A 14,463-nucleotide genomic window follows, 5' to 3' on the forward strand; every position below is an offset into this window, starting at 1 on the left:
CCTTAGCCGCACCCAAACCGCAGTGGGGGGCAGTGTTCCGGCTTAGGTGGCACTGGAGATGCGGTTTCTACCGCGTCCACTCCCACCGATCTTATCCTACCAGCCGAGAGGCCGAGACCGTCCCATTTTATAAATTCTATGTTTATAACCTGTCAAACATTTATTAAATAATAATAATAATTTATTTTTATGGTGACAAATGAAAAAGCAAATAGTATTGGAAGAGATGGCGGCCCTTTCAACGGAAATGGGGGGCAGAAACGTTGTAAAAGACATTTAAAGGTTTTGCCTCCTAAATCATTTGAAAGTGAAGTAGTCGCTGGTGAGGGAGGGATCCAACCTTACTTTAGATTTTGTTTTAAATAAAGAATAAATAAAATTATATCAACCTTCAAGCCACAAGACTTTTGGTTCGTTTGTATCTTCAAATCTACTCCAACGTTTACTTCCTTTTTTGTGCTATTAATACAAGAGGCTTTTGATCAAATTAAGTTATAAAACGAGTTGATAATCAATAATCGTTTTGTTAAACTTTAAGAATAAATGTTGTATATGAATAAAAAACTTTAACTAGACATACTAACTTTATAGAAAATAATAACCGATTTTTTTTTTTTACACTGACACTTGTGTTTCAAACATAAACGTTTTGTGGCAGTGAGCAATATGATGCATTGACTGTGATTTCTTGTGGCACGTGGCAGTCAAGCATGTCCAAGTTACATTGGCCTGCAATTCAATTTTTAGTATATTAGTATTATAATAATGATTCAATTATTAAAATAAAATAATTTAAAAGATTATTATACATCTTAACAATATTGGTCTTGAATAATTTTAAGCCCTTCTAACACATTCGATCTACCTCACACGCTTCCGCTTAGATGAATATTTTATTAATTAATATAAACACAATTTAAATAGAGGAAAGGGAGAATGATTATACCCATATTTGGGTGGCAAGTAACCAATACTTATTTTCTTCCCATTACGAGAATTGGCGTTAGCTTTACCTCCTATACAAACTAGAAAGTACATCAAATATTTATGTATATCGACGGAGACGGACGTTTCATTTTTGTGTTTCACCAATCACCCTGGAATGAGACACAAACAGACACCATCTCTTCTGAATTTGAATGCATACCTACGCCTCATCAATTCTGATCACGAGTACTACCTCCTTCAATTCGTTTCACCTCCAAATTCTTTCTCTTTCTCTTTCTCTTTCTCTTTCTTCTTCTCCACTTTTACTTTTTAGATTTTAGACATATTGGATCGCTAAATCAACATCTATCATGTCATACCGAAGCGTCAACTAATTTCAAACCCTGATCGGAGTTCTTCCTGTTTTCTTCGTAAGTAAGCCATTGCTAATGCTTCTTTCTGTCAAAATTTATGATATAGTTTCTTACGTACTACTCCTTCCGGCCCCAGACAATTTGAAGTTAAATATAATATAATATAATATAATGCCGCAAGAAATTAGCCCGAATCCAATGTTATTGAACACACCTAGCAAGAACTCCAGAGGACTCAAAGGTCTCACAAATGGCGCCACGGAAGAGTTCATTGATGATCGTGAATTAGCGCAGAGAAAAGCCGAAGCAGCAGGTACGCTTTCTTTACTACTCCATACTCCAAATCGCAATTCTCAGAACTATGCACAGAAAGGCCCGACAAAATCCTTTTGCTTTGTTTATTCAATTTTATTTTTTCAATCGATGATTACAAGAAAGAAAGAAAAACATATTTTTTTTAAGATCGAATGATACATCAGCTAATATCCGTCCTTGTACTTCTTGTTGGTATAACAAATATCCTATAAAATTAGGACGGACATATATACATATACATATATAATATGCATTAGTATAAAAGACTACATAAATCCTAAATTAAATGTATATATTAAGGACAATAGAAATATTATTTGAGACTGTTAATACTAATAGCGTAAATATGTAAAATCATATTCTCTTTTTAGGAAGGGAAATTAAATGTACATTATATCTATCCCGTTAAAATTTTGTTGATTAAGAACTTATGTAACAACCGGCTTTATATAGTATTAAAATCAATAAAATGGGTTAAAACCAAAATGGCAGAAAATTCTCGAAAATGGGTTCTCTTCTCATTATGACCTCACGGTATCCAAAGCCCACATTCACAGAAGTGGGCCCATCACGGGCCCATCACGAAACACGCCTTGTATTAAAGTAACAAAGCACACTTGATTAGGTGAGGTGAAGTGATTGGCAGGACCAATTTTTCATAATGAAAATTAGTTTTTGGTTTGGTTTGCTTTAATAAAGTCACTAATTTTTATTTTTGTTCCAGCAAAACAGCCGTTACAACCGGTCCCGATTCTAAATATTAAACAAACACACAAGTGAATCATGACATTACATTACGCTAGTAAAATAAATATAACATTATCATTAGAAAGAAGATGTCTAATTTCTTTGAATCATAACTCACTGATATCAAGTTTTATATCATGATACTAGACTAAATGAACTCTAGTAGCCGAAAGTATTTGGTATATTACCACTAAAAACTAAGAATTTAACCCCCCCAATTATCATGTAAAATTATAATATGTACATTTACAATTTTAAAAAATGTCAAACTATTTTATATGTTTCCCAAAATGGACTATGGAGTTTTGTTTTGAGCAGAGGTGCATATTGGTGGTCTCGGATCGGTCTCGAAACGGTATAGTCTTTTATCAGATCGGTCTTTGATTTTTTTTCAGTCTAGTCTCTTATCTTTTCCGTGCCTCTTTTTCAATTCGGTTTCCGGTTTTTTTTTTGTTCAGTATTTTTTGTATTTTGATTTCGGTTTCGAGTTTACAAATAAGTGATTAACATAAAAAAAGATAAACAAAGATTATTAAAAACGATACACTTAAGTTTAATAAAAGAAAAAAAAGAAGTTAAATACTATGTGATTAGAAATTCTGTAATTAACACAAAAATGATACTTTTATAAACTTTGGTTATTGGTTATTTTTTAGACTGGTCTCGATTTGGTTTCAGATCATTCTTGTGTTGGATTTGGAACGACCCGGTCTTTTTGGGACCGGTCCCAAAAGGTCTTGGGCCGGTCGTTTTTTGTCCGGTCTTTTTAGAACCGATCTCGTTTTAAAGGGGTTCGGTCTCAGTCATGTTTTGGGTCTAGTCCGAGACCGATCTTTTTGTGAAGATCTAGTTTTGAGGTTTATAAAACCGCCCATACTTCTTAGGTGTGTTATGAACCAACTCTTTCAAATTTATGTTCAACGAGGCTTATACCAGTGTGTTGCACAAAATTAATATAACATGATAAGATAGACAATTTCTAGCTAAAAAAGTTTACATAGAAAATATGACTTATTCATGACTTTTAATTAATTACTTTTTGAATCAACAACACATAACAAACAATCATATATATAAATATATATATATATATATATATATATATATATATATATATATATTATTAATCATTATACACATCACCATATATAACATATGATTGATAACATTTATATGATCTAATATACATTAACGCTTCAACCACAACATACAACTAATATATTAAAAGAAAAGATAATTACATGAAAGCCTTAAGTTTGACAAAAATGTACAGATTTATCTTTTTGTGAATTTTAAGCTCACTAAAACCGGATTTTTGCAAAAAAAAAAATTTAATTTTATCATTTTTGTGGATTTACCTGGTAAAACCAGACATTTTTGCTAAACGTAAGGGCTTTTATGAAATAAAAACCAAACAAAAGGGCTTTATAAATTAGAAAAAAAAAGAGAAAATCGAACATTTCTGCAAAAATGAAGGGTTTTAATGAACCAAAAATACACAAAAAATTAAACTGGAAAGAAAAAAAAACGTTGCAAACATCCGATTTTAATGAACATAAAATCCGCCAAAATGGTACATTCATACATTTTTGTCACAATTAAAGGGCTTTTATGTAATTATCCCTTACAGAATACTAAAACCAAGAAAATATATATATATATATATATATATATATATATATATATATATATATATATATATATATATATATATATATATAAACTATTATATAACAAACTTATAAGTTAAAACTCTAACACAATAACAGGCTTTGAAAAGTGATCAAAAAACTCAAACCAACATAAAAACGTTTAAACATGTTTTTTTTATGAATTTTGTATATATTTTGTATGTGTGTCTACTCGAAAGATTGATATTTATATAGAAAACTTTTCATTAAATGCTTATTAAACATAATATATAAGTTATAAAAATGGTTAAATCATTATTAAAAAGACTTTTAAGTGGTATTAGTTTAAAGATAATGTTTTAAATAAATATGGTTTGAGAAAAATGCATTTGTTATTATATATATATATATATATATATATATATATATATATATATATATATATAATTGATGTAGGTATATATAGATAGATCCTTGTTTTTTTTTCTTTTTTATATTAGTTTTACATTTTAGACGTTTTTTTTATATATAAATAGTAGTTGAATATTATTTTTAATAGATCACATAATTAGAAAAGATAATTGATACGTTTAAAATGAGCAGAATATATATATATATATATATATATATATATATATATATATATATATATATATATTAATCAGTTATTTTAAATAAATCATTTTAAATAATTTATTAATTATTAATTAAGAGATATATCAAATTTTTAAAGTTATTATAACTTTAAATTTAACATATAATTAGAAAATGTAATTTGAATTTTGAAGTGAGTTGTTTAATATATATCTAAATGACAAATAACATAATATTAATGAGGGTGTTGTATTAGAGTGACACTTGACACATGGAGGTTAAAACTATTTTTTTATTAGAATATATATATATATATATATATATATATATATATATATATATATATATATATATATATATATATATATATCATCATAAAATTTATTTCTAGTTTTATTAAAGCAACTAATATTTACATATATTTTTAGTGTTATTAAAAAACTATTTTATATATATATATATATATATATATATATATATATATATATATATATATATAAAGTAGTGCTGTTCATGAGCTTTTAATGAGTCATGGATAATAGATATGTATTTATAAGGTTGTAAAGTTCATACAACGTAGAGGCCGGTGACATTAAAATAATGGATGATGTATTTGAATTTTTATATAAGGTCTAAATGTTTTAATAAACATATTAGTAGAACGTATGAGGCGTATATAAAAGATAGTTCCGTGGGATGATGACTTATCATTAGGGCTGTAAATTAATCGAACGTTCGTCAAACTGTTCGTGAACAGTTCGACGGAAAGTTTGTTTATATTCATTTATTTAATAAATGAACGAACATAAACACAAATTTTCGTTTGTTTAGTTAAACGAACGAACATAAATAATGGTCTCGTTCGTTCAATTATGTTCGTGAACTTTTGTTTATGTTGTTCGTTTACGTTCGTAAATTAAGTTCATTCATTTATGTTCATTTTATGTTTATATATGTTCAATTGTATTTTATTACATTTCTTTTTGATGTATATGGACTGATGTAAAATTATGGTTATGTGTTTTTTAATGTATTTCGAGTTATCAACAACTTTTTTTATGTGTATTTTTAATATTTGAAATTATTTTTATGTGTATTTTAATATTTAAATCTGTGTGTATGTGTGTGCAAAAAAAAAAAAGAAAAAACATGAAAATTATAAAAACTCGGTTGACTGTTGATCAAACCGGGAACCGCTCACCATATTGATTCAATTAAAAAAACGGTTTTAAAACATTGCTTAGAAGTAACCACTATTTTAGAAAGTTATTATTACGAAAGAAAAAAAAAAGTTGTTTGGTAAAAGATTATTAGTTGAATAAAGAAATATGTTTTAAGATTTTATGTTAAAACGGCGAAACATATGGAAAAAAAATAGTTTGAAAATAAAATATGTATATATGAAAATATATAGTTGTAAAAGTAAAACTTATAATTTATTGTTTGTATATACACGTATACATAATTTAGAAGAAGAAACATAATGCCAAATTCTAGCCAACATTTATTTGATTTTCATGTAAATAACGGACATGTTAATATTTTAATTGGGTCAGATTTTGAACCAGACTTGTTTTTATAGAATTCCAAAGTTTACGTTTTGCCATTATGAAAACATATGATTAAGTTTAATTTTGTGTTTGAATAATAAATTTGTATTTGTGAGACGACACCTTCAAAGAATTGGGCATTCCTTTTATCAATATTATTGATTTATTTCTAAACTGTTTGTTATTTGTGAGCCCCATCCCATTTTTATAATTTAAACCATAACGATGCTCTTTGTACGTAACGTACGTAAGTATATACGGGTATGGCAAAAGCAAAGAATCTAGATATGCGACTTTGACCGGGTCGATTCAGGCCTACCTGTAGACATCTCCAACCTTCACACTAACCAAATTTTTACAGCGGCGAGGAGGAACCAGGCGGCCGAATGGCTACGACAAATGGATCACGGTGCGGCGGAGGTACTGTCCACCGAACCCTCCGAGGAACACTTCTGTCTCTCTCTTCGCAATGGCCTCATCCTCTGCAATGTCCTCAACAAAGTCAATCCCGGTGCAATTCCCAAGGTTCTTTCCTCTCCTTTTCTTATTACATTAGCACACAATCAATCAAGAGTTGTCTAGGAAATCAAATTTAACCAGCGATAATTGGGGGAAATTCTTAAGGTGGTAGAAATTCCAATCATCGATACGGAGGGAGCAGCGCAAACCGCAATTCAATATTTCGAAAACATGCGGAATTTTTTAGTTGCTGTTGCTCGAATGAAGCTTCTTACCTTTGAGGTGTCTGATCTAGAAAAGGTGATCACTTTGATTACTGGTTCCTTATTGTTGACTTAGACTAGATAGTAGATACAATCATACAATATAGTTTGTTTATGTTTATAATATTGTTTCTTCCAGGGAGGCTCATCTGGTAAAGTCGTAGATTGCATTCTATGTTTGAAAGGTTATTACGAGTGGAGGCAATCCGGTGGGGCTGGAGTTTGGAAGTATGGTGGGACTGTAAGGATCACTTTAACCTCATTTCCAAAAGGATCACCTTCCTCTTTAATTGGCAGTGAAAGCGCCGATGAATCTCTAGATGAATCCGAGTCATCACAATTCGAAGAGTTGTTGGAGTATCTTCATCTATCAAGTGAGGTGTCTCTTCAGGAATCAAAAGTGTCAACCGCACTTACCTTCCTCTTTGACCATCTAGGTATCGGGCTTTTGCAGACTTATCTCACAGAGACTAATGAGCTTGATGACTTTCCCATGAATTCAATGGTGGGTAAGGTTCCTTTGTATTAGAATCTTTTGAGATGATTTTCTTGGTTATTAATATGTTTTTTGGATGTTATAATAGGTTATTGACATAGTACTCAGGAAGGCTGTTAAAGATCTTTCATCATTGCTTATTTCTCAAGGAAATCAGGTAACATTCAACACAGTTGAGACTTGAGAGTGAGTAGGAAATCTAAATCATGAATTAATTCTTATCCCTTTCAGCTTGGTATCTTTCTAAAGAACATGTTAAAGGGCAACTGCAAGCCTTTATTAAAGCATGAATTCCTACTGGCCATTTCAAATTATATCGACCAAAGATCAGGTTTAGTTTCAAATGAGTTATCAAAGTTTTGCATATGTGGTAACAAGGGTAAAGACATTAGTTACTTAGCTGACAAAACAAGCGTGCTGGATGTTCAACAAAAACAACTAGAGGTATGTACACTAAACACTAAGGTGCTGTTTGTTTTTTCGAAGCAAAAATTCATGAAGTCTGCGGACCACATCTGCAATCCTCTGTAGCAGAAGAGGTGGAATAAACGGCTGCAGCCTATAATAAGAAGCATGTTTGTTTTTTAACATCTGCAGACTGCTGCAGTAAACTAAAATTTAAATAAACTAATTTTATAAACTGAAAATAGTTTTCAACACCGAAATTTAATAATTCTAGTCTTAAAACATTGAAATAATAATAAAAGGAACATGTAAAAAAACAAAAATACAAAACTTTTTTTAAAAAAAAAACTTAAAAAAATGTAAAAGAAGCTAATAGTTTTATTCTAGAAAAAAAAAACTAATTTTAAAAAACATTAAAAAAGAAAATAATAAAAAAATTAAGAAAGTATTGCAAACGATGTCTACAAAGTTCGTAAAAAGTTACACATGTTAAAAAAGATGCAACTGAAATTGAAAATATTATTAATAGAAACGGTAAAAAAAATAAAAAAAAATCAAGTTAAAAAAAATCGTGGAAACTATAAAAATAAATTGTATCACATCCGTAAATAAAAATTTAAGAAAATCAAAGTTTAAAAAAAAATAAGTTATACAAAAATTCTTAAAAAAACATTTGGAAAAAATGAAAGCTGAAGAGGTTAGAAGAGGCAAGTCAAGTGCTGCGCCACGCAGCACACGTGCAGAGGTTTTGTAGTCTGAAGCCTTCCAAAAAACAAACTGCTGCGAGAGGGAAAGTGCTGCGCGTGTGCTGCGCCGCGCAGCAATAAGTGGTTTGAAGAGGTTTTTATAAAAAAACAAACAGCACCTAAATAGTAACACCACAGTCTGTAGCATGTTTTTATCATATATTTGTCTTGAACTTTTCCAGGAGCTAAAAGCTAGGTTTCATTCGACAAAACTGGAAGTCCAACAAGCTCATCTAACTTGGGAACAAGAGCTTAAGAAAATTGGTATGCTGTTATACTAGTTAATTTTAAGCACTTCCTATGAGAACCAGTAAACACTAACATTATATCTATGTCAGCACATCATACTAAGGACCTTGAAGTAGCCTCTTCTTCATACCACAAGGTATTGGAAGAAAACCGACAGCTTTACAATCAAGTTCAAGACCTAAAAGGTCAGTACTTATGTTCTTAACCACCATGTTTGTAGATAAACTTGTATCATTAATGGAGTATTTTTTATTATTATTTATTTATTTGCAGGAGCAATAAGAGTTTATTGTAGAGTGAAACCCTTTGTACATGAGCAATCTGATGAACAACATTCGACGGTTGATTATATTGGAGAAAATGGAAATATTATGATTGTTAATCGTCAAAAGCAGGGCAAGGAGGCTAGGAAGATGTTCACTTTCAATAAGGTGTTTGGAGGGAATACAAGTCAGCGTAAGTTGATTTATAACTTTGTATACAAATGTCATAATTTGAATTTGATATATTTCCAATTTATTTGCAGAGCAAATATATTTAGATACCCAACCATTGATTAGATCTGTGCTTGATGGTTATAATGTTTGTATCTTTGCATATGGCCAGACAGGCTCCGGGAAGACATACACAATGGTAAGAATTAGAAAACAATTGATTTTAGTTTTGGATTCAAACATTCATCTCTCTCTCTCTCTCTCTCATATTTATTATGTAGAGTGGCCCTGACATGACAACAGAGGATACATGGGGCGTCAACTACAGAGCCCTACGAGATCTGTTTGAATTAACAGAGGCAAGGATGGATGTAATAAAGTATGAGGTTGGAGTTCAAATGATTGAAATATACAATGAACAAGTCAGAGATCTCCTGGCAACTGATGGCTCCAATAGAAGATATCCTTTCAATTCTTTTTTCCTTCCTTCTCATGTTTATTAGTTTTTTTAATAATAAAAAAAAAACCATTTGTTATGCCTTGACAACCTACACGTTGGATATACGAAACAACTCCCAGCTGAATGGTCTTAATGTTCCGGATGCGTCTTTGGTTTCTGTTAAATGTACACAAGATGTTCTTCATCTCATGAGAATTGGTCATAGAAATCGTGCAGTCGGTTCTACTGCTTTAAACGAACGCAGTAGTCGTTCTCACAGGTATAAACTTAAACTATATATATATATATATATATATATATATATATATATATATATATATATTCTATTCCTGTATATATGTATATATGAGTATGAATATCTTAAAATATGAAATTCTGGGACAGTGTTGTAACTGTTCATATCCGAGGAAAAGAAGTAGTTTCTGGATGTAGTTTAAGGGGTTGCCTTCATCTAGTGGATCTTGCTGGAAGTGAGAGGGTGGACAAATCAGAGGCGGTTGGTGAACGCCTTAAGGAAGCCCAACATATTAACAGATCGCTGTCTGCACTTGGAGATGTCATTTCTGCCCTTGCACAAAAGAGCACACACATTCCTTACAGAAACAGCAAGCTCACTCAAGTATTGCAAGATTCTCTGGGTGGACATGCTAAAACTCTCATGTTTGTGCACATAAATCCCGAGATTAATGCCATTGGAGAGACAATCAGCACCCTCAAATTTGCCGAGAGGGTTGCCTCAATTGAACTTGGCGCGGCTAAATCTAATAAAGAAACTGCTCAACTTAGAGATATGAAAGAAGAGGTTGTTTACTTTATATTCACTTTAATCTTCTATTCCATGGGCTCTGCTAAAATCAAATGTGGTTTTTTTTTTTCACTCAGATATCCAATCTGAAGCTATTGTTGGAGAAGAAAGAGGCTGAATTACAACAACTGACAAGTGGGAATAATAACAACACACGAGGTGGAGGTGGAGGTGGAGGTGTAATATCACCTGTTGGCATGCCAAGACCAAGATGTAACCAAACAAACCCCAATCGGCATTGTGTTGATGATAATAAGCTTCCTCCTTCTGAGGTTAGTCCTAAATTTAAATTTGTTTCCCTTACATATATAATTAAATCATGGATGTTCTTTTGATAGCAGGTTCGAAGCTGTTCATCAGGTAAGCAAAGGAGGCCGCGGCTCCCTTCCAAGTTCACAGACAAGGATTATATTCCCAAAATGCCCCTCCTAGCAGAAGAGGGATCTCAGTCCCCCAGTGCTACTACTACTACCACTATTAGAAGATCAATATCCACAGATAGAGATAGAGATAGAGATAGAGATAGAGGAGCCTACATGAAAATACAATATCCCATGCGTGCCTCTGTCAACAGATCTCTAGCAGTAGCAACCGAGAATAGAAGAGGGTATTTAAGTTCACAGGATGATAAGTTTTCTGAAACAACATTACATAATCATCTTCCTTCTAGGAGGAAAGGCAATCAGGAGCAAGAAGAAGAGCAATGTAAGCAAATGCTTAATGTTGTTAGAGAAGGAAAGATTAATCCCAAAAATCAAGTGGCAGTTAAGATTTTGGAGTTGGAGGAGGGTGAATTATCATCAGAGCTAGAGCCTGAAAATGAAAATGTACACATACACATTCCAATGAAAAAGCTTCAACGCAGCTCATCAAGAAGTCATCACATGGAAGTCAGGTAGGTATTGTTAGAAATTAGAATTCACACTCATACTCTCTTGATTAACATTTATTTATCTGCCTTTCATTTCAGGGAATCCCTTCTTATAACAACTGGTGGTAGAAATGAAAACAAACCCTCAAACAACAACACATCAATTCCTAAATTGTTTACAAGGAGCCGTTCTACACCTCGAGGGAAATTTATGCTTCTACCTTGATGAAAATGAAACCAAACCTGGTGTAGGTATAATATAGCCTTCTTTCATTTTTGTTTTATGTATAGCATAATGGTGCTTCATTTTTTGGATTGCGAGTGTGGGAGTCTCTCTAATTGTTTTTGATTTTTTTTTTTCTAAAACAAATTACATTTGTAACATGATTGATACCCTCTGTTTTGACATGATTGGAGTATTGGTTCTTTTTTTGTTCAGAAAGGTGACAATTTTCTAAACCTTTAGACAACTCTGGAATTATTGCTCCAAAAATCCAATAGAACATGTTTCTAAACTTTTGCAGGGCATCATTATTCTTTGTTATTCAATACTTCTAAAAAAATACATTATACACCCATTCTTTTATGCAACATACCTATAATATAACCTGCTATTTTCATTTTTTTTAATGTCTGTGATTCTCGTATCATTATAGCCCTTGTCAAGGACTCAAGGTTAGTGCACCTCAACCCCATCCATGCTAAATAGATTTCGTTAAGTAATGCCGACCCCAACTTTGAAAAACGGGTTGGGCAATAAAATGACAAAAAATGATGAGGCCTATTTAGATTTTGAGGTGCACATTGAAGCTTAATTTTAGAAAACACCCAATTCCAATCCTAATCCTAGGAAAAATCGGATCAGATAAATCCAAACGTGCGGTTTATGGCCATCCAGTTTTAAGAAAAATTAGCATATTGGATTTTTATCTTGGTAAAAAAAACGTTTATCAGATTTTTTAATTACCATTTACCATTAGAAAAGAAAAAATTTCAAGTTTTTTTATATACCCAACAACTATTTATGTTCCAAAATAACCATATTACCCGTCTAAGACTTGGTATCAACCGATGTTAGATGTATTGGTTTCTTCATAGTGCTCAAACATTCTCATAATCTCGACTATTTTCGTGTTCTCACAATCCTTACTACGCAGAGGAACAAAAACCTATACCAATGAAGATGTCGTTGCGGTTTTTGAGTATTCTGCAAACCTAAAAAAAATTCAGAAAACCTTGGTTAGCTAGTGTCAAATACCAATCAACGTGATTCAAATAATTATAACCGATAGAAACACCATCACCATATTCAAATATCATGCAAACAACATGTGTAAGGAACTTAAACAAGTCGTGGACATGGCTCGCATTAATAACGCCAAGAGCGAATTTACATATTTCATACAGTGGTCCATGGACACCTTTAGGGTGCGTTTGGTTGGCAGGAAATGAATAGAATTCGAGGGAAAAGGATTCCAATTCCCTCGAATTCATGCGTTTGGTTGGACTTAGAGGAGGGAAAATGATTCCTAAATGAAATAAACTTGGCAGATTACAAAATACCCTCTGTACTTATCAAAAAACCCACCACTACTACCACCATCACCACCATCACTATCATTGACCACCACCGCCGCCACCACCACCACCACCGCTGCCGCCACAACCACTACCAAGGTCGCTGCCACCGACCACCACTACCACTGCCATGACCACCACCGTCGCCGCCACCACCACCCACCATCACCGCCGCTACCACCACCCACCGCCACTACCTCCGACGCCACCACCACTACCATCATCGTCGTTACCACCATCGCCGCCACCACCGACTGTCACTACCTCCGTTGCCACCACCCACCGCCACCGGCCGCCACTACCACCACCAGCACCATCACCGTCGTCGCTGTCGCCACCAGCTGCCACTGCCACCATCACCACCACTTTCATCACCACAATCAATGCAACCACCACCATCACCACCACTGTCCTCGCCACCCACCACAGTCGCCGCTACCACCGCCACTGCACTCACCACTACTGCCACCAACGCCAAAATTTTACCGTTTTTATAGTTTTCATAATGTATCTTACCATATAATTTAGAAAACAAGGTAAAATTAAGCAAAACATGCAAAAAGGGTAATTATGTCATTTTACATGAATTCCAATTTCATTTCCTGCGAACCAAACAGAATCTGGAATTAATTCCAATTCCATTTCCTGCCAACCAAACATCATATGGAATTTGATTCAAATTTCTGACAGATTCATTTTCCAATTCCAATTCCAATTCCTTCATCAACATTCTGCGAACCAAACGGCACCTTAGTTTTAATTTTTATATTAAAAGATTAATATATTTAAATCAAAAAAACTTCCTCGATGTTATTTTTTTATGAGTCTATTTAGACATGTCGTTTGTTTGATGTTGAACCATCAAATTATATTTCGAGAAAGAAACCCAAAAATAGAAGGATAGCTAAGAAAACCCTTAAATTTTGATTCGACCCGCGAGCCAAACATTTTGAATATGTTTTTATTAAATTTGAAACACCTAAGTTTGAATCTTCAAATCACTACTCATATTGATGTAGATGATAGGCGGTTTGTGTATAACAAAGAAGAATCACGAGAAACGTTTATGACATTCAAAAACTAATTATTATATGATAAAACATGGCTTTCCTTTTTGTCCTTTTACAATTAACCCTTAAAAGAATTTCTCATTTTATATAAATTTTGATACATTCTCACCCAAAAATTAAAAATACAGTAAGACGGATGAACATATGACTCATTGGACTAGACCGGACTGAAAAAAAATTGGGACCGGACCTGGACCGAACCGAATATTCTTATAAGTGGGACGATTTTCGGGTTTTGTTTTTTACAATAACCGGGTTTCGGGTTTGGACCGAGTCGGACCCATATAAGGTTTTTAACCCAGACCGGACCGGAAAACCAAAGGTTATTACCTTTTTTGAGTGACGTACATTTAGCGAGTTTACACACAGAAAAACCTATCGATTCAATCGGCTCTTCCCAGTCGACTTACATTGTTGATTTTTTTTTGTTCATTCTCGCATTCCACTGTTGGTCGACGTACACTGCTAGTCTACTAATCTTCTACTCTC

At 32.8% G+C, this 14,463-nt stretch overlaps 1 protein-coding gene across 3 annotated transcripts; it reads left to right on the plus strand.

Moving 5' to 3' along the window:
* Positions 1 to 971: 971 nt before the first annotated feature.
* Positions 972 to 11,752, plus strand: KP1 (kinesin-like protein 1). Of its 3 annotated transcripts, XM_079051044.1 has the most exons (17): positions 972 to 1,358; positions 1,438 to 1,614; positions 6,500 to 6,663; positions 6,763 to 6,897; positions 7,000 to 7,365; positions 7,445 to 7,513; positions 7,588 to 7,800; positions 8,690 to 8,771; positions 8,846 to 8,941; positions 9,030 to 9,212; positions 9,283 to 9,389; positions 9,472 to 9,650; positions 9,745 to 9,909; positions 10,035 to 10,452; positions 10,533 to 10,727; positions 10,794 to 11,350; positions 11,426 to 11,752. In XM_079051044.1, exons 2-17 carry the CDS (start codon positions 1,473 to 1,475, stop codon positions 11,550 to 11,552), a joined length of 3,198 nt encoding a protein of 1,065 aa, XP_078907170.1. In that variant the 5' UTR covers positions 972 to 1,358; positions 1,438 to 1,472; the 3' UTR covers positions 11,553 to 11,752. The 3 variants fall into 3 exon arrangements, with proteins under 3 accessions (XP_078907170.1, XP_078907169.1, XP_078907171.1); XM_079051043.1 differs by having other exon boundaries at positions 972 to 1,614; XM_079051045.1 differs by having other exon boundaries at positions 974 to 1,614; positions 10,797 to 11,350.
* The last annotated feature ends 2,711 nt before the right edge of the window (positions 11,753 to 14,463 follow it).

The sequence above is a fragment of the Lactuca virosa genome, chromosome 5 (genome assembly GCF_052849685.1).
Source record: "Lactuca virosa cultivar CGN04683 chromosome 5, Lactuca_virosa_CGN04683_v6, whole genome shotgun sequence".
In the NCBI taxonomy this organism is placed as follows: domain Eukaryota; kingdom Viridiplantae; phylum Streptophyta; class Magnoliopsida; order Asterales; family Asteraceae; genus Lactuca; species Lactuca virosa.